Source organism: Anser cygnoides, chromosome 26, assembly GCF_040182565.1.
Source record: "Anser cygnoides isolate HZ-2024a breed goose chromosome 26, Taihu_goose_T2T_genome, whole genome shotgun sequence".
NCBI lineage: Eukaryota > Metazoa > Chordata > Aves > Anseriformes > Anatidae > Anser > Anser cygnoides.
In genome coordinates, this window is record NC_089898.1 from 1,778,195 (window position 1) to 1,805,774 (window position 27,580).

Genomic DNA, 27,580 nt, shown 5'->3' on the forward strand with positions numbered 1-27,580 from the left:
GATCTGAGTTGGTGGAAAAGCCTTGCCCTGGGTGTTCTGGGCCGAGATGAGCCCAAATCCTCCCAGATCCTCGGGCCAAGACTTGTCAGTTCCCCCGGTGGCCAGTGCCCCTGCTGAGCCCCCCCACTCCTTTTTTCCAGCTGCGGGAACAGAAAGAGGAAGGGTGGGCTCCCGCTGGGAAGCAGAGCAGGGCTGGCGGTCACCAGGTCAGCATCCATCAGGAGGTGGCGATATTGGTCTCCCGAAGGCAGGCAGACACGGAGCTAGCCACCAGGCTCGCGGAAAGGCCGGCTGGCCACCAGGGCCTGCAAAAAGTGCCTTTGCACTTGCAGAGGGGCTGGATGGGCGAGCGAGAGCGGCAAGGGGCAACCATCTGTGGTGGCATCCTGCGTGTGTGCTGCCCCCGCTCCTGGGCTGCAGGCTGTGCGGCGTCCTGGGGGCTGCAGATCGCCTCCTGCCTGGTTTTTGCAGCTCTGCTTTGTGCTCCTTGCTGCCGTGCAGCTCCCTTTGTGCAGCCTGCTGCCAGTCAGACCCGAATGCGGAGCGTGGCCGTTGGCTGACAAAGCTGGGATCAGGGAGGCTCTGGATGCAAAGAGTTTGTTTGGGGGATCAGCAAACTGAGCCAGGGAGTAAAATCACAGGCGTGCTGTGCCCTCCCCCGTGCTGGCAGTGGCCGGGCACCTGTGTTGGGAGATCGGTGTGTGGTGTGGGAAGCACCCAGACCTTGGGGGGTCAGCACAGCCCCAGCCCCTGGTGGCACCAAGCTGCCTGATCCCATCCCCTGGGTGTCTGGTGAGGAGGGCGCACAGAGCCCACCCTACGGCTGTCCCTGGCACGGGCACTGTCGGTCCTGCTGCCCTCACGGTCACCTGCAGGCTCCTTGGCTTGCCTGGAGGTGCTGATGGTGTCCAAAACCTCCTGCGCCAGGCTGAGAGACACTGGGAGCTCAGCACCTTCGGCAAGGCTCCCCAAAGGGCTGCTGCACAGAATCACAGGGTGGTTTGGGATGGAAGGGACCTTAAGGATCACCCCAGTCCAACCCTCTGCCCTCAGCCCCATCCAGCCTGGCCCTGGGCACTGCCAGGGATGGGGCACCCCCAGCTCCTCCAGGCAGCCTGTGCCATCACCTCGCCACCCTCAGAGCGAAGAATTTCTTCCTTACATCTAACCTAAATCCCCGCTCTTTTAGTATAAAGCCATCACCCCCGCCCCATCCCTGCGCACCCCAACAGAGGGCCTCCCCAGCTTTCCTGGAGCCCTCCTGCCCGGAGCTTTCCCTTCTGGGGGCCGCACACCCCCAGCCCTCAGCCTGCCCCCGGGGGAAGCTCCGTGGGGCCTGGGGGGACTCCGTGGGGCCGGGGGGGGCTCCATGGGGCCTGGCTCCCTATGCCCCAGGGGTCCCCAGGCTGCGTGTGGGCCCCAGCCCGGTGCTGCTGACACCCCCCCCCCCTCATGCCCGGGGGGGGTCCCGGAGCCCCTCGCCGGTTCCCCCCCCGCAGCTCGGGGGCGGCCCCGGGAGTTGGGGGCCCGGCCCGGGGCGGGGTTTGCGGCCCGGCCCCGTTCCCCGGCGCCCGGCCCGGCCCCGCTCCCGGCCATGGCCCCGAGCCGCGCACGGCGGAGCCGGCCCGGCCCCGCGGAGCGGCTCCCGGATGCCCCCGTTCCAGTGGTGCCACGGTGAGAGCGGGGCCGGGGGCTGGGGGGGGACGGGAAGGGGCTTGGGGGTGTCCTGGGGGGGGGCAGGAGAGGTTTGGGGGGGCTGGGAGGGGAACGGGAGGGGTTTAGGGGGGCCAGGAGGGGTCTGGGGGACTCGGGGGGGGGCAGGAGGGGTTGGGGGGGAGCACAAGGGATTTGGAGGGGGTAGTGGGGTTTGGGGGGTCGGGGGGGTTTGGGGGGTCGGGGGGGTTTGGGGTCCAGGGGGGGGTTGGGGGGTCGGGGGCTGCTGCCCCTCCTGGGAGGTGGAGGGGAACCAATGCTGGGGAGCGGGCAGCCTCCAACAAGCACCCCAAAAAGTTTTGCCCCCCAGGCAAGGGGTGCTGTGCTTTTTGGGGTCACCCCCCCCGGGGCCAGGGGAAGCCGCCAGCCCCCCAGCAGCGAGCCCCAGCGTCGGGGCGGCCGTACTGGTTGTGGTGGTGGGAGCGAAGCCCCCCACCCGTGTGTCCATGTCGGTGGCGTGGGCATGGCTCCGAGGGCCCCCAGGCAGGGCCCTGGCCCCCCGCTCTCCTGCCAGCCCCCCAAAATCCCTGGGAACGTGGCGCTGAGCTTGCCCGCGGCAGGGGGGGGTGGCTGAGCACGAAGTGGGTCTCTCTCTGGGTAAGGAGCCGGGAGGCTGCGCTGGGAACTCCACCATCAAAGCCCTGCCTCAGCAACAAAGGCCGGGTTGTTTTAATTTGCGAAAGGTTTGCAGCCTTTGAAGCTCTAAACGCGCAACCGGTGGCTTCCCCTCCTGCAACGCGCGCCTCGGGTGCTCTCGTGCGGCTTGGGGGGTGAGCAGCAGTTAGCCTGGCCTCGTGGGGAGGGCAGGGGGTTCCTTCGGTGCTCTAAATGCTCCTCAGCAGAAAATGCAAACTCGGCAGCGTAAAGGAAACATCCCCGGTAAGAGCTGGGGGCTTTGAGAGGCTCCGAGCGGCCGCAGCTCTCCCCGGCTCCCCAGGGCTCGGAGGACAGAGCCCGCCCTTGTGCGGAGGCCAAGGCGTGGGTTTGGGAGGCCGCCCGTGGGCATCTGGCTCGGGCGTCTTGGCTTCGAGCCCTGACCCCACAAGTATTCACATCAGCAGAGTGCGGCAAAATTGCTGAGCTGCGTGCTGCTGAGGACCCGTGCAAGAACAGGGGCCGGTGGCATGAGTAAGTCCGATACCCAGTAAAGAAATGGAATTTTCGCCATTAATAGGCATACTCCAAACGTCTGAACAGGAGGAACGCGCTGTGCTGGCTTGGAATTGCAGCTCCTCTTCCGCATTACACCTCTTCCTGTTGCTCAGCCGTAGTTTGGGGCACTTCGCAGGTAACTTGGTGTGGCGGGGACCTGGCTATGCCCCGCCGCGAGCCGCTTGGCGCAGGGGAGACTTTTGCAGGAAGCCCATTCCTGCCTCACAGCAAAAACTACATGGAAGCTGCATTCAATTTCGTGATGCAAAGCCCACGGCTTTTGTGTGGGAGTGGAAAGAATGGTTTTATTTAATGACCTGCTGAGTTTTCCATTCGTTGTATTGAACAAGAATTGGGGTGAGGGAGAAGCTCTGCTCAGCAAAAACCCCGTGCCCGCGCAGAGCTTGCGTCTGTCCTGGTTTCAAATCCTGCACGCTGCTGTGGCACGGTGGTTGAAGGGGTGCTGTTCGACCCCGGATGCCGCAGGGCCTCCTGACTTCAGCCTGGCGCTTTGCAGGGCGTAGACCTGGATGTGGGGGGCATTTTTCGGGCCGTGCATCCGTTCTTTGGTTGTTCGGTGGCAGAAATTATCCCTGGGGCTCTCGGGCGCGTTCCCGGCGGTGTTGCAGCATCAGGGCTGTAATCGGACAGGGACGCAGTTAGGCGCCTGGTTTTCCTCTGTAGTTTTTCTCCAGGCCAGTGAGACGGATCGCTCGGACCTTGAGAAGCGGCCCTGCTCCCGGCTGCGTGTCCCAGGGGAGTTAATCCTGGCCGGGGGAGCGGGATGGGGTCACCCCCTGCTGGCCCCAGCGCTTCGTGCGCTGTTATTTGGGCCAGCTCAGCACCTAAATCCACCGGGCAGCCTAAACCTGCCGGCATCTGCCGGGGTTGGAGGAGGAGGTGGCGCAACCCCGGTGCCCCGACAGGTCGGACTGCACCTTTCCTGCTTACACAGGGGAGCTTTTGCTGTTGGCATGAGAAAACACACTGCTGGCAGGGCGCACCGCCTTCCTGAGCGTCCTCCTCGCAGGGAGAAGGGTGGAGAAAGTCAGCGTGTGTCCGTAGCCCTTCTGCAGATGTCCGGCGATCCCTCTCTTCTCATTTTTTCAACTAAATACTTGTCTGAGCACGCCGCTTTCAAGGCTCCTGGCTTCAGGTGTAAAACTGGTCCCGGGTGGACTTAACGCTGGTGACGCGGGTTGCTTCGGTTTGGGGTTGGTGCCCCTCAGGCCTTCATTGTATTAAAACCAGCTTCACTCTGTTCCTCTCGAGCTAAAAATATGAAAGCCTTTGTCAGGCGAAGGGGGTTGTGCTAATTAAAACCACGGCCGAGCCAGCGCCCACCCTGCTGCTGAACTCTTGCTGGGGGGAGCTGGAAGGGGCCGGCCAGGGTCAGGAGGAGCCAGATTTGGGGAGGGGGTCGCATTCCCCCGCCGGGACCCGCCGCTCGAGGGCTTCCCCTGGCAGCAGCTTCGCCTCCCAGCCCGTGGCTCTGCCCTGGGGCCGTGCTGCCCGGAGCAGTGAGGGCTGGAAAGCCTCCGTAGCAGGAATGAGCCTTGCTGAGCTGGGGAGCCTAAAATTAGCCTTGCCAGCTGCACCGCGGCTGGCGGGGACGTGTTAGGCCAGCTCCTCTTGGGTACGGGGCCGGGACTTGTGGCTTCTCTTCTTCCACCTCGCCTTTTCCCCCTGCTGCTGCTTTTGCTGCCCCCTCGGGTGCCCGTGCAAGGGCCTTTTAGGCACAGCTACGGCCACCCGTGGGGGACGGGGGCACGAAACACGGAGCAGTTGGGCAGCTGGGCAGGGAGCGGGGACCGGGGGCGCAGCAGGGCGCAGGGCTGTGGGTGTACGCGAGGGGCACGGGGTCTGGGTGCGGTGCTCGGGGGTTGCCACCTCCATCCATCGACAGCTGCCGAGCGGCGTCCCGCCACGCACACCAGCATTACCTCATTGACTTGTGGTTTGTGGTGGTGGTTTTTTTTTTTTTCTCTAATTCTATTTTCCGGGCATTTCTCAATCATTTCCAGTAGGGAAATGGGAAAAAAAAAAAAAAAAAAAAAAAAAACAACCAAAACTTATTGTCCTCCTCTGCACCTGGTGGTCTCGAGAGCAGAAGGCTGGCAGAGCAGGACCCGACAAACAAATCCTCCCTTTCCCGCTGTGTGGGTGAGGAGGCAGATGCAGCGTGTCCAGCGATGACAGGAGGCCAGCGAGCGGCTCCCTGCAGGAAAACCCCGTTTCCTACAGCCCAGGCGCTTTGCCTGGTGCTACACAGCAGCAACGCGCAGATCCCAGAGCCGGCTGCCTCTCTCCAGCCACGCAGGGTTTGGCCAGCACACCACGTGTAAATTCAGAGTAAATTCAACGTGCACGAGGAAGCGGACACCCGGCAGAAGCCCAGCCGGGAGCACGACGTTGCACGGGGGCATCGGCGTGCGCCACCGGCCCCTGCTGCTCCCCGGGGACCCCGCCGCTCGTGCAGAGCTTTCTTCCGCCGTGCCGGGCTCCCTTCCTGTCTCTGCTGTCCTGGTGGAAAGCAGTTTTCATCCTCTCATGAGAAACAGGCGGAGGATTTTAGCGGGCTGTAATTAAACCCAGAAGTGTTCCTGTAGGAGCTTTTTGATGAGCTCGCCCGGCACCCTCTGTTCCTGCGCTGCGCATCGAGGGCAGATGCTCCGCAGAGCACAGACGGGGCCTCCGCTCTCCTTTGAAGTCCCGCGTGAGCCAGATCTGATGGGAAATCAAAGCTCCGGCTTTTGTGGGGTCAGCACCATTTCGAAACAAGCAGCAGTGCGCTCTCGGTGCCAGACGCCGACTTTGCGTCAGCTGCCAGGAGCGGCAGGGGCAGTGGGCTTGGTGCTTCCCCGTGCCCCTGTCCCACTTCGCTGGGTGGGCACCCCGCTGCTCTCCTCGTGCTGCCACCACCCCTGTGTGATGCCCTCCCGCCCGATTTGGTCTCCGTGCCACCCAGTATCAGCCCCGGGGCTGCTCCTGGCTCCCACCAAGCGCCGGCTGCTCTGGTTTTGCAAGCTCCATCCCTCCCTGAATCCCCTCCCGGCTCCCCTGGATCTGTATGGAGATGGAGGCCTGGGGCCAGGGCTTCTTTTCCTTCCAGACACCGGGATTCTGCCTCACGTTCGTGCTGCTGGAGAAGGGGTTTGTGACCGTGGAGGCGCAGAGGTGACCGCAGCCAGTGCTGGCGCTGCTGCCAGGGGCTCTCCTCCTCCTCTTCCATTCGAAGCGCTGACTTCTCTTTCCTCCCCCAAGGGTGCTCCTGCAGTCTGGGCCTGATTTATACCAGTAAACCCTGCACGATGCCCCCCGTCACGTTCCAGGACCTGCCACTCAACATCTACATGGTCATTTTCGGCACCGGCATCTTCGTCTTTGTGCTCAGCCTCATCTTCTGCTGCTACTTCATCAGGTGAGCCGTGCACCCTCCGGCCGTGGGGCCGTGGCGGCGGGTCGGCGTCCCCCAGGGCCGTCCCAGCCCCGTAGGTGCCTCCGCCTTGCCCTTCCCCGCGCCCCATTGTGGTGTCCCACACCACCGGAGCCTCTTGCCACGAGGATCTGAGCCCGGAGCGGGGCCAGGCGCGATCGCAGCCCCCACGGCAGAGCAGGGCAGGAAGCGCAGGAAGGGGCTCCTGTTTTCCAGGGGACCGTGCGGGAGGGACGCATTGTGTCGGGCAGGGGGAGGAGCGGCGCCGAGCGGCAGAGGATGTCTTCACGTTGCCCTCCCCGCTCAGGCAGGGCTATTTTTAAACCCGGAGGCAGCAGCTGGCGTTTCTGTGGGCCTCAAGCCCTTCGCTGCGGGATGCCCCAGCTCTCCGCTGCCATCCCCGGCATCTCTCAGCCCTTCTGGGGGGGCTGCAGAAGGACGTCTCGGTGCCTGGTATGGAGGAGAAGCAAAGGCAACAAGCGAGCGGTCCCCTGCCCCCCTGGTGCCTTGCCGGGTTCCTCTCCGAGGCGGCTTTCCCCAGCGCCCTCGCCTCGGCCAAGGTCGCGGCGGGGCTGGGAGCTGCCGGCGGGCGAGCGCTGGAAATAGAGCGCTTCCTGCGCCACCAACGACTTCCTAAGGCAAACAATCGGGGCTGCCGGCTGTTATCGCTCCCTGCTGCCGATTCCTGCTGGCTCCGCAGGCGCTGCGGGACCGGGTCCTGCCCCGGCGCAGCTCATCCCCAAATCCCGTCCCTGGGCTGAGCAGGCTGGGCAGGGCTGCGCTGCCCTGGTGCCTCCTGAAACTTCGGGGTTGCGCTGCTCAGAGGTGGCTCTGGAGGGTGCTGTAAAGCTCACGGTGCTTTTTTCTCTCCCTCTTTAGCAAACTGCGGCACCAGGCTCAGAGCGAGAGATTCGGGTACAAGGAGGTAAAGTCACGGCTGTTTCCTACACACACACACATCGATTTGGGGCCGAGCGGGAGGTGGGCGCAGGAGGTGGGGAAGCAGCAGGGACTGATGCTCCTCGTCCCCAGCTGACCTGAGATGTTCAAAGGCAGCGTGATGGGACACACTGCTGCTGCACCTGAGCTCGACCTGCCCTTGCCCGGCTCATTTTGGCTCCCGTTGGCAAAATCCCGATGGGATCCAGGAGCCCTGCTCGGGGTGGTGGGTGAGCAGCCTGGACACACGGTCGCTGCCCGTCCAGCCTGAACTTTTGCCAGCTCAGTGAAACCCACTGCCCAGATCAGTCCCGGCTGCTCCTGATCCTCATCTGTCTCCTTTTCTCCCGCAGGTGGTTTTGAAAGGCGATGCCCGGAGGCTGAACGTGCACGGGGTGAGCGCAGAACCACCTCTGGGGCTGAGCTGGGGCTCACGGGGATGGTGCTTTGGGTCCCCTCTGCTCCCCGAGGCGGGACAGGGACCTGCCAGCACCGCGTGGCTGGCAGCAGCAGCAGGGGTTGGAAATCGGGAGGGAAACTCCCTGCCAGAAATACCTGGGAAGAGGCCCCACCGCCCTGGGCTTTCCCTGGCCACAGCATCCCAGCAGGAGTGGGGCCGTGCGTGAGTATTGTGTAGGGTCCCGCGCGTTCTCACCCTCCCTCGCCCCCCATCTCGTCTCCCGCAGCAGACCTGTGCCGTCTGCCTGGAGGATTTCAAGGTGAAGGAGGAGCTGGGGGTGCTGCCGTGCCAGCACGCCTTCCACCGAAAGTGAGTACAGCGGCAGAGGGCGGCGGGGATTTCCTCCCCACGGGGTTTTTCCATCCTCACGTTTTCCCCCCCTCCTGCAGGTGCCTGGTGAAGTGGCTGGAGGTGCGCTGCGTGTGCCCCATGTGCAACAAGCCCATGGCGGGTCCGGCACAGCCCCGCGCCGGCATCGGCACGCTCCTGGACGAGCTGGTGTGAGCGGCCCCGCTCCCCGCCGGCCGGATCCTGCACGCGCCATCGCCCGGCCCCGCGTCCCCGGGGGAAACGAACGCTTCGTCTCGAAGGATTCGGGATTTCGGAGCTGGGGTTTTTATCTCGCGGGGCGTCGCGTTGGTTTTGGGGGGCGGTCGGTTTTTATGCCACCCCTGGACGTGCTCCACCGGGACCGCCTGGGCTTGCCCACGGTAGGCAGAGCCCACGGCACGGGCAGGGCTGCGCCCCCCCCCCGCTCCCCCTCTCGCTGCGCGGAGTATTTTTGTACCTGACCCCCTCCGGACTCTGAGGCTCCCCGTTTTTGGGAGGGAGCGCACAGCTTTGTGTGAAGCAGTGATTAAACCCATGGTTTCTCAGCCGGTGCGGGGGATCCAGTGGCGTTTGCGGGGGGCGTTTTAGAAGTGGCTGCGGCAGCTCAGGGCTGGGGGCATGGAGCACCGGAACAAGGCGCTGGCCTGGGAAATGGGGCTGGGAATCACGAATTGATAAGTTCCCTGATAACTCCAAAAAGCTCTGATTTTGCATAAAAACGAACGTCCGATAATTGAGGCCATCGACCCCCCGGCGCTCAGAAGGGACTGTGCAACGTCGTAACGCAGGGCGCACACGTCACGCAACCGCGTGCCACTCCCATTCATCATGCGCTATGAACCGGAAGGATCGGGTTTTGGTGTTCCGCGCCCGAACCCAACGCCGTGCCACTGATCCCGTGGTCACAGCGATCTGCGACCATCCCAGCGCTTCCGCCCTCTTCGGACGCAAACCGGTGTCCACCACAGCTCTGCGCTCGCTGCTCCTCGTTTTGAGCCGTTTCGGGGCCAAAAAGCCCCGCCGCAGCGCCGCTCGTTGCCTCATTACCCATGCTAATTTATTCACATGGCGCCACGCCCACTCGCAACCGCTTTTACGGCAGTTGGGCTTTTGCGACAGCTGCGCGCTTGGCGGCGCGCTTTACGGCGGCAGGTTGTGTTTGAGGGGAGTGCTGAGGAGCGTCGCGGCTTCTCCCTGCCGGGGGGCGCGGGGGGGCCCTTAAAGGGTTTGGGGGGGCCCTCAAAGGACTTAGGAAGCCGGGGAAGGGGTCATGGAGCTCCCCGGCTTCGTGCAGCCCCCGCAGCTGCCCAGGGAGCGGCCTCCCCCCGCCCCGCCGCCGGCCGAGCGGGTGCAGCGCCAGCTCGGACCGCTCACCCCCGAGGGTCCCGGGGCGCTCGGCGAGCTGGGGGCGCTCCTGGAGGCCGCGGGCGGCCGCCGGCTCTTCGGGGACGTGAGCCCCGCCGCGCTGGGCGAGCTGGTGGCCTCGCTGAGCCGCTTCGCGGCGCCTCCCGAGCAGCAGCAGGAGGCTGCCGAGCTGCCCGGCAAGGACGGCGCGTACGAGGCCGTCGCTGAGCGAGCGGCGGAGGCGGGCGCCGTGCTCCTGCGCCTCCTCGCCGAGCTGGAGGCTGCCAGGACCGAGGAGACTCTGGGTGACCCCGTGGTGGGTCCTATCCTGCGCCGCATGGCAGCGCCTGTCTACGTCTTCGCGGTAACACACGTTGTGGACGGGCCCTGGACGAGCGCGAGGTCTCGGTCGGTGGCCGGGGACCTGCTGGAGTCGCTGGTTCGGGCTGCGGACTGCGGGTCGGTGGCGGAATTTCTGCGGGGGAAGAAGGAGGACGAGGAGGGGAGATTCGCGGCGGTGATGGGGCTGCTGAAACAGGAGTTGACCAAGTGAGTAGGAAGGGGAGGGCAGCAGCGGAGAGGGTGGCGTGTTCGGCCGGTCTCCGTGTAGGAAATACTGGAAGCTTTTGGGAAATGTGCTGGTGCAGCTGTGAGCGCCCGTGTTACAAGCGGTAGTTGATAAACAAGGGACCAAGAACTTTGCGAACAGCCCGATAACGGGGCAGGAGGAAGGGAAATTGGAGCTTACCGTCAGCCTAGAGGTACAGGTTATAGGAAATGAGTTCCTCAGTTCCAGCATTCACTGAGCTTCTGTTTGTGTTTCCAGAGACACTTGGAAGCGTAACCCTGCCATGAAGCACGTCTTCGCCTGGACGCTGCCTCACGTCACACGTCCCTGGCTCAGCCGCTACCTGGAGAGCATCCTCCCCCCGTCGCTGCTCATCTCGGACGATTACCGCGAGGAGAACAAAATCCTGGGTGTGCGCTGCCTGCATCACATCGTTCTCAATGTGGTGAGGGGTTGGGAAGGCAGGTCCCTCTGTGGGCGTTGTTTGAAGGAAGGGGGGGGTTGGGTGCCTGTTGGATTTCCTAATGTCTGTTCCTTGTTCTTATATTAACCTCGCAATTTTGCCCCGTGCTCAATAGCAGGAGGCAAGTGGGCAGCGAAGGCGGTGCACAGGAATGATGTTGCTCTCTCTTGTGGCAGCCAGGTGCTGATCTGTGTCAGTTCAACAGGGCTCAGGTCGTGTACCACGCCCTCTACAACCACCTCTACTCACGAGAGGCCCCCCTCATCCAGGTAGGGCAGCAGAACCTAATTCTTAGGTGCCTCGCGGCATTGCGTAGCAATCCCACAAGGGACAGGCAGCTGAAGGCGCAGGGAGGAGTGCTCACGGGCACTGCGGGTGTAGCTTCAGGCTGTTAACAGCCGATGCCTGTGGCCAGGAGTAACGCAGCAGATTGCAGGGAGCACTCAAAGGAGGCAGCAGCCGTGCTGAACGGGGCCGGCCTCGGGGGACGCAGGCAGTGGCAGTCCCCCAGGTGAACTTGGGGGGGTGGCTGGAAGCTGCTGGCACGGTGCGGGGGCTGCTGGGCGCCCACCCCGGTGTGTCCTGTCCCGCCCCAGGCAGTGCTGCTGTGCCTGCTGGACTTGCTGCCGGTCCTGGAGAGAGCGCAGCGGCGGCAGGAGCAGCAGCAGCAGCAGCCCAGAGCTCCCACCCGCTGCGACGAGGTGCTGCAGCTGCTCCTGACCCACATGGAGGCTGAGCACCGCCTGGCGCTGCGGCGCGTGTACGCCGGGACCCTGCCCGCCTTCGTGCGGAGGTGAGAGCAGCACCCGCCACCCGCAGGGACGGGCTGTATCCCTGTCCCCCCTGCTCAGCGCGTGCTGCGTGGCGGCAGGCTTGGCGTCCTGGTGGCGCGGCACCTGAAGAGGCTGGAGCGAGTGATCGTGGGCTACCTGGAGGTCTGCGACGGCCCCGAGGAGGAAGCCAGGCTGGGAATCCTGGAGACGCTGAGGTGCACCATAGAGCACGCCTGGCCCAGGTACCGGTCTGGGGTGAAAAATGCTTTAGGAAGCGTGTGCTAAATGGATGTGGTTCCTCTAGAACCAAAGTTACCGTTATTTGAGGAAAAGGCCCCGAAATCTTGAGGGGGAGCTCTCTGACAGGGAACAATCATTAGTGTTGCTGCTTTCCTGGGGGGAAAAACCTTGCCCGAAAGTTAAGCTGGGCCCTCGTGCTTCTAGAGAAGGAAAAAGTCAGGGGAAAATAACACTGGCTAAAAGCTGGATCTACCTTCTCTGCACGGCAGAGCTGTGGGATAAGCCCTGCGCTGCCAACCGGGCCACCTGTGCTGGTGGGCATTCGTGTCACGCCTTCCCCGTTTCCCTCCCAGCCCGGCTGCAGTTCTGCTTCACGCGACAGTGGCTGGAGCTGCCGAGCGGGGCTGCGCTTTCCCCGGCTCACAAAAAGGATTTACGGTAAGCCGCACGTGCCCGTTCCCCTTTCAGGATGCCGTGCCGGCTCCCCGTGCTCCTCAAGGCCCTGCTGAGGATGATGTGGGATGTCCACGCTGACCGAGGCCCAACGCCGGAGCCGGTGAGGGCTGCCCTGCTCCGGGGGGCCACCGAGTGCCTCATCCTGCTGGATCGCTGCTCTGAAGGACGGGTGAAGGTGAGCTGGGGACCCGGCACTGCTTCAGCGCTGCTCTCTGCCCCCTTAAAAGGGAAGCAGCAGCACGCTACAGGCAAGAGCCCGCTTCAGTAAAACAACATTTGCAAAGCATCAGCTCCCGCCCGCTCCAGAGCTGGTATCTGACCTAACTGATGGGTGACTTTACGCACAAGAGAGGACAGGATTTGTATCGCTCCCTCCCAACGGACCGCTGGGCAGGGCTGATAACGCTGTAAGCCTCGGTTAAGTGTGCCAGGGCACTGCAAAGGGATGGTTTCTGTTCCAGATCCTGCTGGAGGGCGTGGACGGCAGCTGCGAGGAGAGCTGCGTGCGGGACTGCCTCAGGAAAGTGCGAGAGAACACGTGAGGAGGCACGGCTGATTGCTCACCGGCTTTGTACAGTAAAATATTTTATTTATTTTAAGGTTGTCTTTCTCGTCTCTGCCCCGTTAGCCTCATACCTGCCCCGAACGAGGTTCGCTTGTGTCTCCGCGAGCCGCCTGCGGGTGCTGCAGCTTCAGAACGCAGCAGCAGTGTTCTGAGTCCAGGTTCTTTCCTGGAGCAGCCTGAGCTGAGCCTCACGTGGTTGTGGGGAGGCTTCGGCCTTAAAACTGCACTTTGTGCAGAGCTGTACGGAGTTACTGCAACTGCCTGGGGTCTGGACAGAAACCCTGACATCTGGAACCCTTATTTCCTTTAAAAAAAAGAGAATTATTACTCTAGAATATTGGAGAAGTAACTTCTGGTGGCTGCGCTCGGAGTGGTGAAGCTGGAGGAGCTCTAGAGGACAGACGCAGCGTGCTGCCAGCCAGTAAAAAATGCCAGTCCGGGAGGGAGTCAGGAGGCTTTAGTCTTGGCGGCTGGCTCTGTTTCTTTTTCATACTCGATTTCAAGGTAGGGACGTTTTCTTCTGGTTGGTCCTTTCAGGGGAGTTTTTCCCTTGGATTTGGAGTGCGCTTTCTTCTCTGTTTCTTCCTCATCTTCCTGCTCCTCTTCGCTACTCGTCTCCAACTTATCCATGTCCTGAGAGAGGAAGAGGCGTGTGTGGTATCAAAGCAGGCTAACTAAACCTCCACTTTCCGCAAAATCACCCTGTGTATCCAATCCCACTTCCTAATTCCTGGTCCCAGCGGGCCGGCCAGAGCAGCCGGGGCGCAGCGGAGCAGCCTGGCTCTGTCTCGCATTCCACAAACCCCGTTTCACCGGCTCTTATCCAGCCACCAGGCTGCTGGGGGTCACTTCCAAACAGCTTCGCCTGACAGCTCGCACCTCGTGCTGCACCTACCTCGAAGTCACTGATGTCGCTGTCATCCGCTTCCACAAACTCCCTTTCATCTCTTTCCTGTAAGAAATGAAGGCGGGAGCTAGGACGTGCGCGCTGAGCGCAATAACATCACAGCTCACACCACGACAGCCCTCGAACCTGCACACACACACACACGTTTCCCAAATTCCCCTCTCCTGCTCTGTTCTCACCCTGGTGACATTCGCACCGCGGTGCCCGGTGGTGCACCGGGGCAGGGAAGGATTAAGCGTGGCGCTGCGGGGGGGGAGCGTTACCGTTACCTCCTCGTTGTCTTCCTCTTCCTTTTCCACGTCGGACTCGCTCTCGCTTTCTGCATCTTGCTGCTGCAGAGCTTTGTCGAAGGCGTGAATGGGGAAGTTGTAAATGTCTCCGTACTGAAAAGGGAAAATAACGTTCTGTAAGGTACTGAGGGGAAACAGCCGGTGGTGGAAGGTTCGGCTGAGGCCTGCACACAGGTGGCATCAAGCCAGGCTCCACTGGAGGTTCACCCCTTCCTAATTCCAAAGCACGCACTTCACAGAAAAGAGAATTTCACAGAAAAGAGCATTTCAGGGAGATCGAGGGGCTCTGCGTTTTGGGGAACAACTTCTCCAGCCTGCGCCAAACCCACTCGGCAGTCAGCCCCTGCCCTCCTCCGCAGGCGCTGCCTCCCCTTCGCACCAACACGCGCCCCCCTTCCCCGGCGGAGCAGCGGGACGGAGGGCAGGGGGAGCGGTTTTACTGCTGCGCTCTGACGGGGGCGATCCTCACCGTGTCCTGCTTCAGTCTCTCCAGCAATTCCTTCTCGATGGCGTTGTCCAGCTGAGCGGCGACCAGGGCTTTCTCCTGCCGGAGCAAAGAGGCCTCGTGTCAGCGCGCTCAGAGAACAGAAGCAACAGACGGCACATGAAACACTCACGTTACCTCTCTTCTTTTCTCTCGCCTTTCAACCTTTCTGCTTAAGGGAACGATTTTCCTCCTGCAGGGAACAAGAACGACTTAGGGAGCCTTTCATCTCCTCTGCAGCGGATGAGCAAATGGCTCACTCAGGGCAAAAACCAGTGGCCGCAGCCTTGGAAACGGGGCTGCAGTTGGTTCAGGTGCACCTATAAAAGCACGGTGCGCCGCAGTTACGTCAATTTTAACGGGGTTTGTTTACAAGCCTGCCAAAACCTGCGTCCTGCAGGAAAACACCAACTGCCTGGAGGTGCAGCAGAGCCAGGAAAGGGCTCCGCACACAGAAACCCAAGGCGATCGCTCGCTCGTGGCGCCGCTTACTGTCGCTTCAGCGTCAGCTTGCGGATGCGGATGAGGTACTGCGTTATCTTGGTGAATCGCTGCTTGCATTTGTGCCGGATGAAGCGGGGCCAGTAGATGAGATTCTCGTCTATCTCCTCCAGTGCTTTCTCGTAGTTCTTGCTCAGCAGGACCTGGGGGGGGGGAAACGGGTTGAAATCCAGAGCAGCAAAGCCCCGGGGACGCTTCTGTGCTCGGGAGAAGTCTGATCCCCTCCGTCCTTTGGTGCAGGAGCTCAGAGCACGCGCGGGCAGCAGCCTGCTCCCAACTCACCCGCTCCCACAGTCGGCTGGGAAAAGGCGCCCGCTCGATCGTCTTCATGTAGAGGTAACAGCGGCCTGGAAGGGGAAGAGGAGAGGAGGAAGGTGACCCCCGCTGAGGCAGCGAGCCCTCAGCTGCGGTGGGGGGGACAGAGCCAGGCGCTCACCTTTCTCCTCCCTGACGGTGGCGTACTGGCTGTTGGCCAGCGGGCAGGAGGAGCGGTTGCAGAGCCCGGTCAGGTTGTACTCATTGCGGCAGAAGCTCTGCGTCTTCGTCCTGCAAGCCAGAGCCACCTGAAGCGCTGCCCTGCGCTGTGCCACCCGCTGGGTCACGTACAGCCGGCACGCCTCGTGGCGGCACAGGGATGAGGGAAAGGCAGCGCGCAGGGAGCGCACTGGCACCTCGGGGCACCCAAATTTCCGCCCCCACCCCCCCCACCCCATAGACATCAGCCCCCGAGGCCAGCGCTGGGCTCCGCTGCCCGTCCCGCACGCGCTCACCTGATCTTGTAGGAGCAGAACTGCTTGTTCCCCAGCATGTCCCAGACAACCTGCGGGGACAAAACCCCCATCAGGGACCCCCCCCCAGCACCCTGCGCCCCCCGACCCCATTACCGACCCACCCCAATCCCCCCGCCTCCCCCAGCCAGGCCGTAACAGATCGCCCCCCGACCTAACGGGGGCAGGGAGAGGACACGCAGGGCCACCCCCTGGCTGCCCCCAAATTCCCCTTCCCCCCCCAGTCCCTGCCCTATTCCCGTTATTCCCGCCCCCCCCCCCCCCAATCTGCCCCCAGCCGCCCCCACGTGGCTGCCCCCCCCCCCCCCAACCCCCCGAGGGGAGGGGGCGCTGCCCCGGCCGGACGCAGCCGACCCAAGGGCGGGGCGGGCGCTGATTGGCTGCGGCGCGGCTGCCTGGCGGCGGCGGACGGGACCGAAGCAAGCGGCGGACTCACATCGTCCGAGTGCATGGTGCTGCTGCGGCGGCGCCCGCGCGGCCATCACCGGAAGGGGCGGGGCGAGCGGCGTCTCGCGAGAGCGGCGGGTGGTTGCCACGGCAACGGGGGGGGTGGGTTGCTATGGCGGCGGGGGGTGTCATGGCGGCGGGTTGCCGTGGCGACGGGGGCCGGGGTGGCACAAAATGGCTGCCGCCGCTGCTGGCGGCGAGCGCTTTCCTTATATTCTTGGCGAGGCAGGAAAGCAGGTGGAAGATAAAAATAGCCATTATTTATTTAGGGCAGGCTTAGCCTTAGTCATTTCCAGTCAGCCTAAGAAATACAATTCCATTCTGTACGTGCAAGGCGAGGGTTTCACACTGGGAACGTGCGGTTCCCTGACAATAGCCCTATGACCTTTGGTAATGAGTCATGAGGTACCAAATGATGATTAATTGTTATTATCCCGTTTCCCCCTGGCAAGAGCATTGTGCTGCTGGGGCTCCAGAGCAGAGTTAACTGTTCTTTCTGGCAAGTGGAGTCACCTTCCATACACACCTGCTCGTTCAATGCAGAAATGAGTTCATAAACTGCCAACTGTGGAGCCAGAGGAGGTGCAAGTTTGTGGTTTCCCTGGCAAAAAAAAAGATCATGTGAATTCCTTTGACAGTTATATAATTATTTGGCGACTTTTATTACCTAACTCTCTCTCTTTACATCACTTCCGTACTTCTAAAGATTATTATACTTCATTACTGTTAACAGTACAGCTGTTCTCTTTCTAAACTCAGGGCCAGGAAATTGAAAAATGGCAATTAACTCAACCTACTGTACTGCTCGTTGCAATGGATCTGGGTCACAAACAGCCTGTTACCCCATCTCACCCATACAAGTGAGCAAAGTAGCTTTGTTGAATCTTTGTCTGATTTTAAAACTGCTTTCAGCCTTATTTGTACCTGAATTTCTTAAAGAGATCTTAAATTTCATGAATGGTAGAAGGAACACACAAGAAGCCATAAACAGCACATAAATGGCAAAACACATCAAACTATACCGAGACGACAATGAACGTTTTTAGCTGTCTTCAGATGAGCACAGAGCACATTAACAGTACGAAGATATCTTTATTGGCAGACTGGCAGTGACACAGGTGGAGGGGGCCCTGTTGTTACAGAAAGGTTTCACGATGGGAATTACAGTGGCATTCTGGAGAAATAAATGTTGCTGCTGATTTCATTTTAGTTTTCTCTGGTGCTTTTCTTTCAAGAGCAGTAAGCACTTTAAAGACATTAGCAAATGCCACTGGACTCATCTGGGAGAGGTGTTATCGTATCCTACACTACGTGGGCAGACTGTGCCCAGGACAGCGTTGTTTTGCAGGACAGGATGATACAGTTCATTCCGTCTTCGTAAGTTCCTTACAGATGAGATGTACTTTGGGTGACTTGCCTGGAAGTCACATAGCAAAGGAGCAGCACAGCTAAACAGACAGAGCCTCCAAATCCTGGGTCCCTGGTCCCTGATGTGGGTTGCATGGCCTGGAGAACAGGAGAACACCACAGCCCACGTTCATCCTGTGTCACGGGTCTTGGGGAGTCGGAGTTATTCTTGGGTGCTATCACATCCATGGCTGTAAACTTAAGCTTCAAACAGGACACACATCCTTGCACTTCCTATTCCTCATTTTCTGCCTCCACGTCACTGTCATCTGTGAGAGGGAAGTCTCGCAGGGGCTTCTGAGTGGTATAGCTTTTGGTTTGCATGGGGCATTCCTGGCTTAAGATGGCCTGGATGAGAAAGAAGTCAAACTTCAGTAAAAATGGTGATTAATAATGAATAGGATCATTACCACTTTCAGAGAAAGCCAAAGCAGCCAACAACTTTTGCCCAGAGAACACAAGCTGTGAGTTAGGAGAAGGACCGTAGCTCCAAACTTTTCTGGTTTTGTTGTCTGAGTGTTCTGTCCCTTTTTTGAGGGTGCAGTAGAACCCAAACGGGAGGACACAGTCCCTGACAAATTCATTCTGATCTGCCACAAGCCTCTGGATTATCAAGCCCCTATACTTTAAGGGAATAAAATAAACTTAAACTCACGATCTTTTCCTCCCTAGCGGGAGGGCTGCGCAAGTACCAACAGAGAGGGGCGTAGGCAATGTTGATAACTCCGATGATGACCATCAGCCAGGGAAACCCGATAGCTCGCACAATCGCACCGCCTGTGGATGGACCTGCGTGTTTAAAAAGTAAAAAAGGTCAGATGACAGAAAAAGAACAAAGTTTGCCTTTCCGGTTTGGAGGGGATCTGTGACTGTGGCAGCTGGGCTGCAGACTCAGTTGCTGCCAGTGAACAGGGGGCGGAGAGGGGGTGATAAACGGGGCGAAGATGCACTCCGAGTGCGTCGCCGCGTGGGTCAGAGTTGGGCCGTACCAATCGCAAAGCCCATGCAGAAGGCGACATCGGCTATGGCGTAGACATTGCTGTAGATGGAGGTGTGGCGAAGGTCCACGAGGTAGCCCATGATAGGCATCATGGAGGAGTCCACCATTCCTGCCCAAAGCAAGGACAGCCTCGTCAGTCATTGCCTTCTCCGAGCTGCCTTTGCAGACCGAACGCTGGCAGCTTACCTATGGCGAAGCCCAGCCCGCCGTTTGGGCCGATCAGCCCATAAATGCTTTTGGCCAGAGGCACCTTTGAGAAGAAAGAGAGAACGTGTGAATGGGGCCAGAAGGGCTCTGAGGGGAGGGGGCATAACCTGGACTTGTGAAACAGACCCACGCATGCACGCTCTGAATGTCTGGTTGCAGATTCTGGGGCTTTGCTGTCCCCCCCCCTGCGGAGGGGATCGTCCATACTCTCACCCCTGCACCCCTGCTGATTCTTCTACAGAACGCTCTCAGAATTGTCTTGTGCTACTCACGCAAAGGAGACTGATTCCCACCACGGCCATGCCGATCAGGGAGCACAGCCACCTGCAACGAGGCCGCAGTTAGCACAGGGCGACGCTCTCGGTGTCGCAGCACCACGAACAGAGTCCGTGCCAAAGCAGGGCCGGGCCGAAATCTCCACCTTCCACTTACCGGCCCATTTTGTTAGCCAGGACCCCAAAGAGGTTGGTGCCGATGAGGTAGGATATGCTGGCAGGAAGGAACGCCATCCCTAGGAGATAGAAAGAATAAAGAAATGTGTGTAATCCTCCAGGAAATGCAGGGAATCGGCAAGAATTTGCAAAAGTGTTCCCTTCACTGACTGCCTCTCTCATTTGTGGAATATGATGGGAGCCAGGCACGGCAAAATAGCGCCCGGCACGCGTGCTGTGGTGCTCTCCTCATCCTCCATTGCCATCACCCTTTGTCCCAGCCTCTCTGGTGCCCCTGTGAAGCCAGAGGGAGGCACGGCTGCACCCCAGGGTGCCGTAAGTCACCCAGGAGACCTGAGACAACCAGCAGGAAAATCAGAACTGCTCGGCCCCACTGCTTTCGGCCTCCTCTCCTGTCAGATCTTCTTCCTCTTCCACCTCTCTCCCCTTGCTTCTGCTTTTGGCTCACCAAATACACAGGAATAAAGGAACTGCTTTAAGTGTAAAGCTCAGTGATCATTATGTAGTCAAGAGTAAATATTTGACCTGCGTGCTGATTTGCCAGTTGTTTATTTTTAATATACTCTCCTGCTGACTAGAAATAAAACCAACCACCTTCACTAAGACAACTTCCTTATTGAAACACACAGACACGGTTAATTTTCTTTCCCCCCTTTTACAGCTGCGGAACACAGTTAAACCTGTCACCCCAAAGATTCCCCTTGAGCTCAGCGGTGACGGGAGCAGCTCTGAGTGCGGCTCTCAGCCGATGCCTCGTGCAGTTAGCAGCAGCGAGGCTGCAGCCGGCAGCCCTGGGACGCTGCTTTACCCTCGCCCACCTTTGCCCCCTCACTTGCTCAGGCGAAGCATCACGAGCTCTTATAGGGATGGATGCTCCTGCCTGAGCGGAGAATAACTCGATTAGGGGCTTTCTCGGCCCTGCTGCTCCCAGGCTGCAATTCAATTTGGGATCTAAGTGTAGCCTGGGGCATCCCCCAGGTCATTCCCCAGCCAATCGGGTTTTATAACGATTAGTTTTTATTTTTGTAGGAAAGACAGACAACGCTATCTCCATATCACATTTTCGAGGCAGCTGGTAATTAGCATGTACCACCCTGCCCTCTGTGGGACTCTCAAAATGGCCTTGTTTTACTCAGAGCTGCCTCTGCAAAACCCATCTGGCTGCCATGATTCCAGCCCAGCACGACGCGATTATCTGCCCTGCAGAACAGAGGATTCGACAGGCTTCATGTGCACAAAACTGCCTTCCTTCCGCCGTTATTGCTCTTGTGGGGAGCCTGATTCTATACAATTTTTTCAATAATAGGGAAAAAGCACATTGTATAGCCACCACTAAGGACATTTCCAGCTGAAATTGGAGCAGCGCACAGCCTGGGATCGCTCACTCTGTGCAGCTGAGGGTATATGTTTTCTTCTTTTTAAAATGATATAAGAGATTATTCAAGCCATCTCGCAGTGCAAAATGATACACGAGATTATTCAAGCCATCTCGCAGTGCCAAAGCCAGACCTGCTCTAGCTGAACTCTACCAAGCACCAGTTGAGGAGCGAGGACTGCAAAGCGAGGCGCCTACCGAGCTGCCATTTCGGGGAGCACATGGTTTGCATCATCCAGATGGGCAAGGTGGGTTCGAGCATGGCCACCCCCATGTTGGAGAAGCAGAGGGCTCCTGGTGGGGAGAAAAGGGAGAAACGCTCTGCTTTGGGCTGCTCCTGCTGCCGTTCGGAGCAGGCAGGAGCGGATCGGCAGAAGCGGGCGCGGAGAGGCGCGCGGTGCCATCGCCCTTACCCGCAGCCACCAGGATGTAGGGGTCCCGCAGCAGGGTGAACACCGGCGTGCCCTGGGTGCTCTGTGGAGATGGGGGGGTCACAGGTGCCGTGGGCAGGGGGGGTGCACGAGCTGCCCTCCCACCCGCGTTGCTCACAGTGCCTGCCGTGGGATCAGGCACACGCACACACGTCTGTACTCACCTCGGGGGAGATCTTGGAGGGCTGCAGAATGCAAAGCTGCAAAGCTGGGAAGGAAACGCTGCTGTTAGCCTAATTCTGGGGTGGCAGCATTTCAGGCCGTGGCTCCCTCTGGCTTTTCCTTCAGTGGGGTGCTGACCGTCGGCAGAGCCCCCCGGGGAAGCGGGAGCTGTGCCCGTGGGACACCGTGGGGGGAGCTGGGTGCCAGCTCTGCCCCTGCGGGAGCACAGCAAAGCTCCCATCGGCTGAAGTGGGAGCAGGAGCCAGCGAGCGTGCTACAAGTGGTTTATCCGTGCACGAAACAGATCTGGAAATGCTCGCTGTCGGGCTCTGAGCTGCCCACCATCGAGCCACAAATGGAGCATGGCAGAAATTAGATGTGGAAAAGAATAGGATGAAAAAAAAAAAAAAAGTTTAAAGTGTGGGGAACCTATATTTCATTTTCCAAAGGCTCTTACACGCTTCATTAAACATGTCTTACATTACATCTAGGCAAAGATGGTAACTGTGACTGTAATTTAATTAGCTTAATGCTCTCCACTAAAAATGCACGTTTCTGCTATCTCTAACTTTGCTGTTGCTCTCTGAATGCTGTCACGGCCTGGATTTGTAGTACCTCTGAGAAAGAACACGGATCCCCATTCACACCGGCAAAGTCCAATCCCTTTGTGGTACGGTGAAGAGGCTGCAGACAGCACCACGTGTGCCTTCTACAGAGAACACTGTTCGGAGAGCTTTACTGAGTGTGCTATTCAAGCCATTAAAGCAATCAAAGGGTTTATTAAGTAATGAGGGACTAATTCTTACTGTATTGCTGTGTCATGCATCTGGCGGTAGAAAACATATGATTTAGCAATAACAGAATAACCGGTGCTGATGATAGCACCCATGCTGCGTTAATCTGCCTCTGCCTTCACATGAGCCCCGTGAGATCCTTCCCGAGATGGGAGCGTTTGTGTCTGCCACAGGCTTTGGGTTTTCGGTTGGATTAAACCACTTGGCTCCTCACCTCCATCCAGCAGGGCTAAGAATGCCAGGACCAGGAAGGGAGAGGCTTTCCCCATGAATTCGTACATCACGCTTCCGAAGGGGGCCCCGACTGCAAGGGAAAGGCTGCGTCACGCAGCAGCAGGCATCCGGCCCCTGAAGTGCAGGGGCCGGGGACGCCTTTGGGGCCGAGCTGGGGATGCTCAGCCCAACAAAAGCAGCGTGTGATGGAGCTGCTGTTGGTGAAAAGCCCGACAAAGTGTCCTTACTCAGCACACCCAAGGCCAAGCCTCCGAGAGCGATGCCCATGGCGTTGCCCCTCTCAAAGTCGTCCGTGTAGATGCTGGCCAGCATGCCCAAGCCTGGGGGCAGAGGGAACCCAAGTTGATCACTGACCTAACGCAGACACTGCGGTGTAGGGCAGGAGCCAAGGCCGGGTGTAGCAGCATGCAGTGAGCTAAAACATTCACCTGCGACCGATGAGAACGAGGAACCGACGCCTTGGAGAGCTCGGGCAATGAACAGCAAGGTGTAGGTGCCGGAGAAGGCAAACACTGTGGAGGAAGGAGAAACAGAGCGTCAGGCAGAGCTGCAGATCTAAAACCCTGCCAAGGGTCAGAGCAGCCTCTGCTTGAGCCCAGCTTGGGTGCTGCTGGGTGCAGGGTGCTGCTCGTCCGTTCCTGTCTCCAGTTTCTGAGGCAGCTGCTCTGCTCTCTCTCATTTCTCATGCGTGGGCACACAGCCGGTGCGTTTTCTCCCGTGCTGCTTTTATTTCAGATCAGTGGCTGGGGCAAGGGCCCAGCATCCTGCTGCATGTGAAGGGCAGAGCGGAGGGCAATACTCACTGACTGTGGAGAGGAACATGATGATGAAGCCGATGAACATGGGGATGTGGTATCCTATCCTGGAACGGGAGAAAAGAGGCAGGATCTCACCGAGGATTGCTCTTCTCCTGGTGGAGACCTGGCCTTGCTGCCCAGCCTTGCCACGCACATCTCTGAGGGTCTGTAAATAGCTCCTGAACGTGTGAATGGGGAAATATGCCATCCCCAAAGGGCTGTGCTGAGCAGGTCTCAGACGTACCTGTTGGTCAGGAGACCCACAAAGGGGTTGACCATGAGCTGGACGAGAGCCTTGGAGGCAAAGAGCAGCCCCACGCGGACGTTTTCGTTGGCGAGGAACTCCTCGCCCTCCAGGCAGCCGCTCGGTGGTGGTGGGGGGCTTGTGGGGGGCTGCAGCGTGTGCCCACTCATGGTCCCATTCAGCGGCTCTGTGGTGCTGGTGGAGCCCGAGACGGTCACGGTGCTGTTGTCAAAATAGGAGAACACGGAGGAGAAAGGAGAAGCCTCCTCGGCTGAAGGAGCCGACTCGGGCTGGCGAGGGGCAGCAGAGCTGTTAGCACCTTTGTACTCTGTTGTGTAAAGGAAGGTGGGGATGATCGGTACTAAAAAAAAAAAAAAAGGAGGGTTTTAGTGATTTTAGTTGTTTTTGTGGCAGCTGAACTGGATGCTGGCTCGACGCCGGTGCCCTGGCAGCCCCCTCATCCATCCCTCCCCGTGGCTGTCCCCTTCCAGCACGGGCTGGAGGCCAACCGCAGCCGTCCCGCACGCAGGACCCCCCCCGAGGTGGCACGGAGCCCTACCCACGACCGTCAGCAGCATGTTGTCCAGCAGCAGCGCCACGAACACCACGGCCAGCGCCAGCCTCCGCGACGCCCTGCCCTCCGCCAGCCAGCGCCGGGGCGCGGGGACGGCATCCGGGGGCATGGCCGGGGGTCTCGGTCCTCTGGCTCCCTCCCGGTGCTCAGGGCTGGGGGTGTCCCGCCACCTTTGCAGGAGACGCAGCGGGTTAGCACCTCCTGAGAGTTCAAGGCTTCTCCCTCCTGCCTAAGATAGCTCAGCGTCTGTGCCCTGTGAGCGCCGGTTTTGCTATCAAAAACCATATTTTCATCAATCTCACATTTAAAGTCGAGGCCAAGAGACGCAGCGCTCTACAGTCCCTTTCCACTCTCCCGGGACATCTCGTCTCTGCTTCAAGGCATCACTTAAGTCGTCTTTCAAAGACTCAAAGCACAAATCAGGCCAGTAGCTTATCTGTGGTAATCTCTACATCTTTTCTTCCCTGTTTGTTCTTTGGAGATTAAATTAGGTCTCAAAGAAAATTCATTTACCTTGTGTGTCTTTTCATTTGACCTAATTGAAATGTCACGGCAAGATACAGGACTTGAAAGCCTAACATATGTGATTAAGATCAGGGCTTCAGAGGGGCTGAGAGAAGATCACTCGCTCGGTCACACTGAAAACATCAGACAGAAATTTGTGCTAAACCAACCAACCAATTAGCCCTTTTTGTTTTTATAGCTGGTAGCAACTTGAGCGACTGAGCAGCAAAATGAACAGAGCTGAGCCTGAACTATCATTCTTTCTGATACTCCTGTGGTTTCCTGAAATCCCAGGCAATGTTATTTATCAATTTTCAATAAAAAAACAGAGCAAAACCTCCAGACCCTCTATCATCGGATCTGAGTGCCACACGAGTCACTAAGCTGGTAAGAGCAAAGACAAAATAATAAAATGAATGTAAGAGAATAGATATATACATGTATAAAGTAACAGGGAGGGAGGAGGAGTAAGAAAGTACGGAAAATAAAGACGAGCAGAGTAAAGAAGCCCCCAGACCGCAAGGCACAAGCCCTGGCCCCTCTCAGTGCAATCCTGTTGCACGGAGCAGGGCGAAACAACCCCTTACCCCTGGGCGCATCCCGGAGCGAGGAGCTGGCGGCGGCGGGCAGCGGTGTGCTCTGGAGCCGCTGCTCCCGGAGGATTTATCGCTGCCTTTTATCAGAAGAGGATATGAGTGTCCCTCTTCCATGGAGATGTAATTAGGACCTCAAACAAGTTTCCTTCAGCCCTGCAGCTCCCCCTGCGTCAGAGCAGGACCGGAGGGACAGGGAGAGAGGCGGGAGCGCTTATCTCAGAAGCATGTAGCCAGGCTCTCGGTGATGCTCATCTCCCTGCCAGCCTGGGTCTGAGCACACCGAGCCCGCTGCCTGGGGACCCTCTGTTCTTTGAGGCAAGCCTGCTCTGCCCCTGTGGAATAACAGCGTGTGGATTCACGGCTGGGAGGAAAGGGTAATGTTGTTAAATGGCCACAGGAAATACATTTTTAAAACAGGTCATAATCTAGGTCTTGGACTACCCTCCAGTGGCTGCTGGCCATTTTCTCGCTGCCCAAAGCTGCTTGGCCCTGGTGCATCTCTCCTCTCCCCAGCTTTGGCTCTGTGTTGTACATCCTGGAATAAATGCAGGCAGGTGTCAGCAGCAAGACCTGATGCACCCCAGGGATGTTGGGTTAACTGTCATCAGTCACTCGGGGAGCCCGACGTGAAGAAAGACGGGGGTTGTATCCCCTCTCCCCCAGCAGGCATGTGGTGAAGGAGCCACACCAGCAGTGGGGTGGGGAGGGACTCCCTGTGCGGGTGGGAGATGCTTCTGCAGGATACCCAGCTGGAAAGGCAGCAGCTGTGGGTTTTGTGGAGGCTTTGCAGTGAGCTCTGCTTTGCTTTACAACCTACAAAGGGAGGGAAAAGAGCCGTGTGTCGAACAATCCCCACAGCTGCTTGTACAAGAGCTTCTCCCGTGGGAGGTGGTACAAGCAGCTCCCGCCAAGGAATCGCTTCTCAGCTTGTTTTTCCCTTTTTTGTGCTGAATGTTTTTAACATCAGAAGGAGAATAAACTGAGTGAAAGCTCTTTCTCAGAAGGAATATAGAAATATCTGGTTCCCTGGCCCTCGGGCTGTGGCTGGTCCACAAGGCACTGCCAAGCTGCCTTTACCCAGTCCACAATGCAAATCATCACAGGATTTCCAGAACTAAAAGTGTGAGGATAAGTGTTCATAGTGGGCAGAAGTATTTTTAAGGCCAAAATCCACTGATCCAGGCCGCGATCCCTGAGCAGCTGTGGTCCAAGCAGTTGGGGTCCCTCTGCGTCTGATGTTCTGCCGTTGCCTGTATCCAGAAGGACGCTGGCAGCGTCGAGCTTCGAGCACAGCCTTCCCCTGCACTTTTACCCTGCCTGCTTCATCTCCAGGGACAGGAGCCAGCTATTTCTCAGACTAACAAGGCTGGTTTCCCGTAAGCAAAGCCGGATGGAAAATTATATCCGTGCATGATTGAGGTACTGCAAATATTATTTAAAATGTGATCTCTTTTCTTCCATCATTTCTATCTTCTTAAACCTTTGACATAAAGCTCCTTCATTTCTTTTTTAAACCCAAACTGATACCATCATTCATTCAGGATACAGAGATTTACTGCAGTAAAAGAAAATAAATCCCAAACATATTCACCTTTTCTCTGTTGACATGTAAATCTGCCACTGAAGCTATTTGTCTGGCTTCTGCATGGCCCAAAACTATTGCCAATAACGTGAGAATAGCGCATCCCACCAAGGAATTCCCTGCTTGTGCATTACAGCAGAAGCTGAAGCCTTTAAATACATTTTGTGAGCTGAGAATTGAACGTCTAGGCCTGGAAATTACTTTCTAAGTATCTGCAGAGTAGACAGCGGATGAGCAGTGCACCACTACCATCTACTGAGGGAGCTCAGAATTGCTCAGCAGTACGTGGGCTTTGTGCAGAAAATACTTCAGGTGAAGAGGGGCTTGTGGAGACATTATTGTTTTTATCTCATTCTCTTGTGGGCCCCAAGGTCAGACACCATCTCGTTTGGCCGAAGGAGACCGCAGTGTCATGTCGCTTGCTCTGCAGAGCTGATGGGAAACCTTGCTCAGACGTGCTTTGGAAGCATTTCCACGTGCCCATGAGCTTTTTCCAGGCAGTTCTCTTTGAGTATTTATTTTTTTTAACCATGATAAATGTCTTCCATGATTTTTTTTTTTCCTTTCAAAACCTGTATGGAAACAAAATGAGCGTGGCCTGAGGTAGTCAGGGCCGGCCCAAGGCAGGGCAGCAGAGCGAACGTTTCTGATGCAGGGAGCGGGACACGAGGACTGATGGGCTGCCTCTAGCCCCCAGAGGATGTGGACCTGAGAGTAGTGGGTGGCCACAGGCCTCCTGCCGGCTCCACGGGCCAAATTCATTCCCCGTGAACATTACAGGCCACTGCAGGCCCTACTCTGCTCAGCACCAGGCAGCATTTTACAAGGTGAAATTTCCTCAGCCTGTGGGACCAGTCGGAAGGGAATAAAAGCATTTAGAATACAAAATGATCGGTTTTGAGCAATTGGAGTTTGAGCTCTGGGATCCCAGGGGCCTTGCGAGCAGGCAGAAGCAGCTGTGGCTTGCAGCGCCCGTCAGGCCCGGGCTTCGTTAGGCCCTGTTGGCCATTAACGAGCAGGAGCACGAGGTAATGTGCATTAGGAGAGCTGAAACCTGGCCAAAACCTCCCAGTTTTACCCTCAATCCACCCCACTGCGTTGTCCCTTTGTCTGGGGGTTATTTATCGTGTTCTCTCCCCCCTTAGCTAAAGAATTTCTTGTGCCATTGTTTAGTTTTTTCCGTCAGCCTCGCCAGTCCCTGGTACTTTGTTTCTCTTCCAGACCAGAACAGAATTGCCAATGTCTCTTTGAATATTTCCCCCAAATATTCCTAGTGTTAGCACAGAAAGAGATGGAATGTTATTTTGTAACATCACATAGTTCTGTCATGGGGAGGAGAACAAACACCAACAATTAACATTTAAC

The 27,580-nt window shown here is 58.3% G+C and overlaps 4 protein-coding genes and 1 non-coding gene across 9 annotated transcripts; 2 read left to right on the top strand and 3 right to left on the bottom strand.

Annotated features, from left to right (window-relative positions):
* The first annotated feature begins 1,517 nt into the window (after positions 1–1,517).
* RNF122 (ring finger protein 122) lies at positions 1,518–8,575 on the top strand. 2 transcript variants are annotated; one of them, XM_066983326.1, is made up of 6 exons: positions 1,518–1,674; positions 6,130–6,286; positions 7,181–7,226; positions 7,594–7,635; positions 7,927–8,009; positions 8,090–8,575. In XM_066983326.1, exons 1-6 carry the CDS (start codon positions 1,650–1,652, stop codon positions 8,202–8,204), a joined length of 468 nt encoding a protein of 155 aa, XP_066839427.1. In that variant the 5' UTR covers positions 1,518–1,649; the 3' UTR covers positions 8,205–8,575. The 2 variants fall into 2 exon arrangements, with proteins under 2 accessions (XP_066839427.1, XP_066839428.1); XM_066983327.1 differs by having other exon boundaries at positions 7,930–8,009.
* A 143-nt stretch (positions 8,576–8,718) lies between these two features.
* Positions 8,719–12,473, top strand: TTI2 (TELO2 interacting protein 2). Of its 2 annotated transcripts, none has more exons than XM_013194386.3 (7): positions 8,719–9,923; positions 10,201–10,387; positions 10,582–10,674; positions 11,002–11,198; positions 11,277–11,420; positions 11,887–12,049; positions 12,336–12,473. In XM_013194386.3, the coding sequence occupies exons 1-7, from the start codon at positions 9,301–9,303 to the stop codon at positions 12,414–12,416; spliced, it is 1,488 nt and encodes a 495-aa protein (XP_013049840.3). In that variant the 5' UTR covers positions 8,719–9,300; the 3' UTR covers positions 12,417–12,473. The 2 variants fall into 2 exon arrangements, with proteins under 2 accessions (XP_013049840.3, XP_047903313.2); XM_048047356.2 differs by having other exon boundaries at positions 10,201–10,352; positions 10,586–10,674.
* On the bottom strand, positions 8,786–8,880 carry LOC125179925 (small nucleolar RNA U13). Its single transcript, XR_007158000.1, has one exon. It is a non-coding gene; the product is annotated as a small nucleolar RNA U13 (small nucleolar RNA).
* Positions 12,428–15,951, bottom strand: MAK16 (MAK16 homolog). Of its 2 annotated transcripts, none has more exons than XM_066983323.1 (10): positions 15,846–15,951; positions 15,392–15,441; positions 15,058–15,167; positions 14,904–14,968; positions 14,613–14,764; positions 14,259–14,313; positions 14,106–14,180; positions 13,610–13,729; positions 13,335–13,391; positions 12,428–13,072 (listed from the first exon to the last, which is right to left on the bottom strand). In XM_066983323.1, the coding sequence occupies exons 1-10, from the start codon at positions 15,858–15,860 to the stop codon at positions 12,887–12,889; spliced, it is 885 nt and encodes a 294-aa protein (XP_066839424.1). In that variant the 5' UTR covers positions 15,861–15,951; the 3' UTR covers positions 12,428–12,886. The 2 variants fall into 2 exon arrangements, with proteins under 2 accessions (XP_066839424.1, XP_066839425.1); XM_066983324.1 differs by having other exon boundaries at positions 13,616–13,729; positions 15,846–15,950.
* Positions 15,952–16,065: 114 nt separating this feature from the next.
* SLC18A1 (solute carrier family 18 member A1) lies at positions 16,066–26,285 on the bottom strand. 2 transcript variants are annotated; one of them, XM_066983322.1, is made up of 16 exons: positions 24,625–26,285; positions 23,519–23,703; positions 22,960–23,320; positions 22,722–22,780; positions 22,347–22,430; positions 22,146–22,238; positions 21,899–21,988; positions 20,893–20,936; positions 20,711–20,771; positions 20,496–20,591; positions 18,903–18,981; positions 18,743–18,794; positions 18,450–18,513; positions 18,253–18,372; positions 17,919–18,052; positions 16,066–17,611 (listed from the first exon to the last, which is right to left on the bottom strand). In XM_066983322.1, exons 2-16 carry the CDS (start codon positions 23,640–23,642, stop codon positions 17,498–17,500), a joined length of 1,575 nt encoding a protein of 524 aa, XP_066839423.1. In that variant the 5' UTR covers positions 23,643–23,703; positions 24,625–26,285; the 3' UTR covers positions 16,066–17,497. The 2 variants fall into 2 exon arrangements, with proteins under 2 accessions (XP_066839423.1, XP_066839422.1); XM_066983321.1 differs by lacking the exon at positions 24,625–26,285 and adding an exon at positions 24,047–24,591.
* Between the last annotated feature and the right edge of the window lie 1,295 nt (positions 26,286–27,580).

What these genes read in the sequence shown, in the direction of transcription:
- RNF122 (XM_066983326.1), top strand. Translation starts at nt 1,650, where the DNA reads ATGCCCCCGTTCCAGTGGTGCCACG. An exon ending in GGAGGCTGAACGTGCACGGG is followed by an intron (nt 7,636 to 7,926) that starts GTGAGCGCAGAA and finishes CGTCTCCCGCAG; the next exon opens with CAGACCTGTGCCGTCTGCCT. An exon ending in CAGCACGCCTTCCACCGAAA is followed by an intron (nt 8,010 to 8,089) that starts GTGAGTACAGCG and finishes CCCCTCCTGCAG; the next exon opens with GTGCCTGGTGAAGTGGCTGG.
- TTI2 (XM_013194386.3), top strand. Translation starts at nt 9,301, where the DNA reads ATGGAGCTCCCCGGCTTCGTGCAGCCCCCGCAGCTGCCCAGGGAGCGG. An exon ending in CTGAAACAGGAGTTGACCAA is followed by an intron (nt 9,924 to 10,200) that starts GTGAGTAGGAAG and finishes TTGTGTTTCCAG; the next exon opens with AGACACTTGGAAGCGTAACC. An exon ending in GCTCTGAAGGACGGGTGAAG is followed by an intron (nt 12,050 to 12,335) that starts GTGAGCTGGGGA and finishes TTTCTGTTCCAG; the next exon opens with ATCCTGCTGGAGGGCGTGGA.
- MAK16 (XM_066983323.1), bottom strand. An exon ending in AAGCTGACGCTGAAGCGACA is followed by an intron (nt 14,314 to 14,612) that starts GTAAGCGGCGCC and finishes TGTTCCCTGCAG; the next exon opens with GAGGAAAATCGTTCCCTTAA. An exon ending in GCGACATCAGTGACTTCGAG is followed by an intron (nt 13,073 to 13,334) that starts GTAGGTGCAGCA and finishes TTCCTCTCTCAG; the next exon opens with GACATGGATAAGTTGGAGAC.
- SLC18A1 (XM_066983321.1), bottom strand. Translation starts at nt 24,114, where the DNA reads ATGTTAGGCTTTCAAGTCCTGTATCTTGCCGTGACATTTCAATTAGGT. An exon ending in CAAATGAAAAGACACACAAG is followed by an intron (nt 23,704 to 24,046) that starts GTAAATGAATTT and finishes TCTCCTGCAAAG; the next exon opens with GTGGCGGGACACCCCCAGCC. An exon ending in CTCGTTCTCATCGGTCGCAG is followed by an intron (nt 22,239 to 22,346) that starts GTGAATGTTTTA and finishes CTCTGCCCCCAG; the next exon opens with GCTTGGGCATGCTGGCCAGC.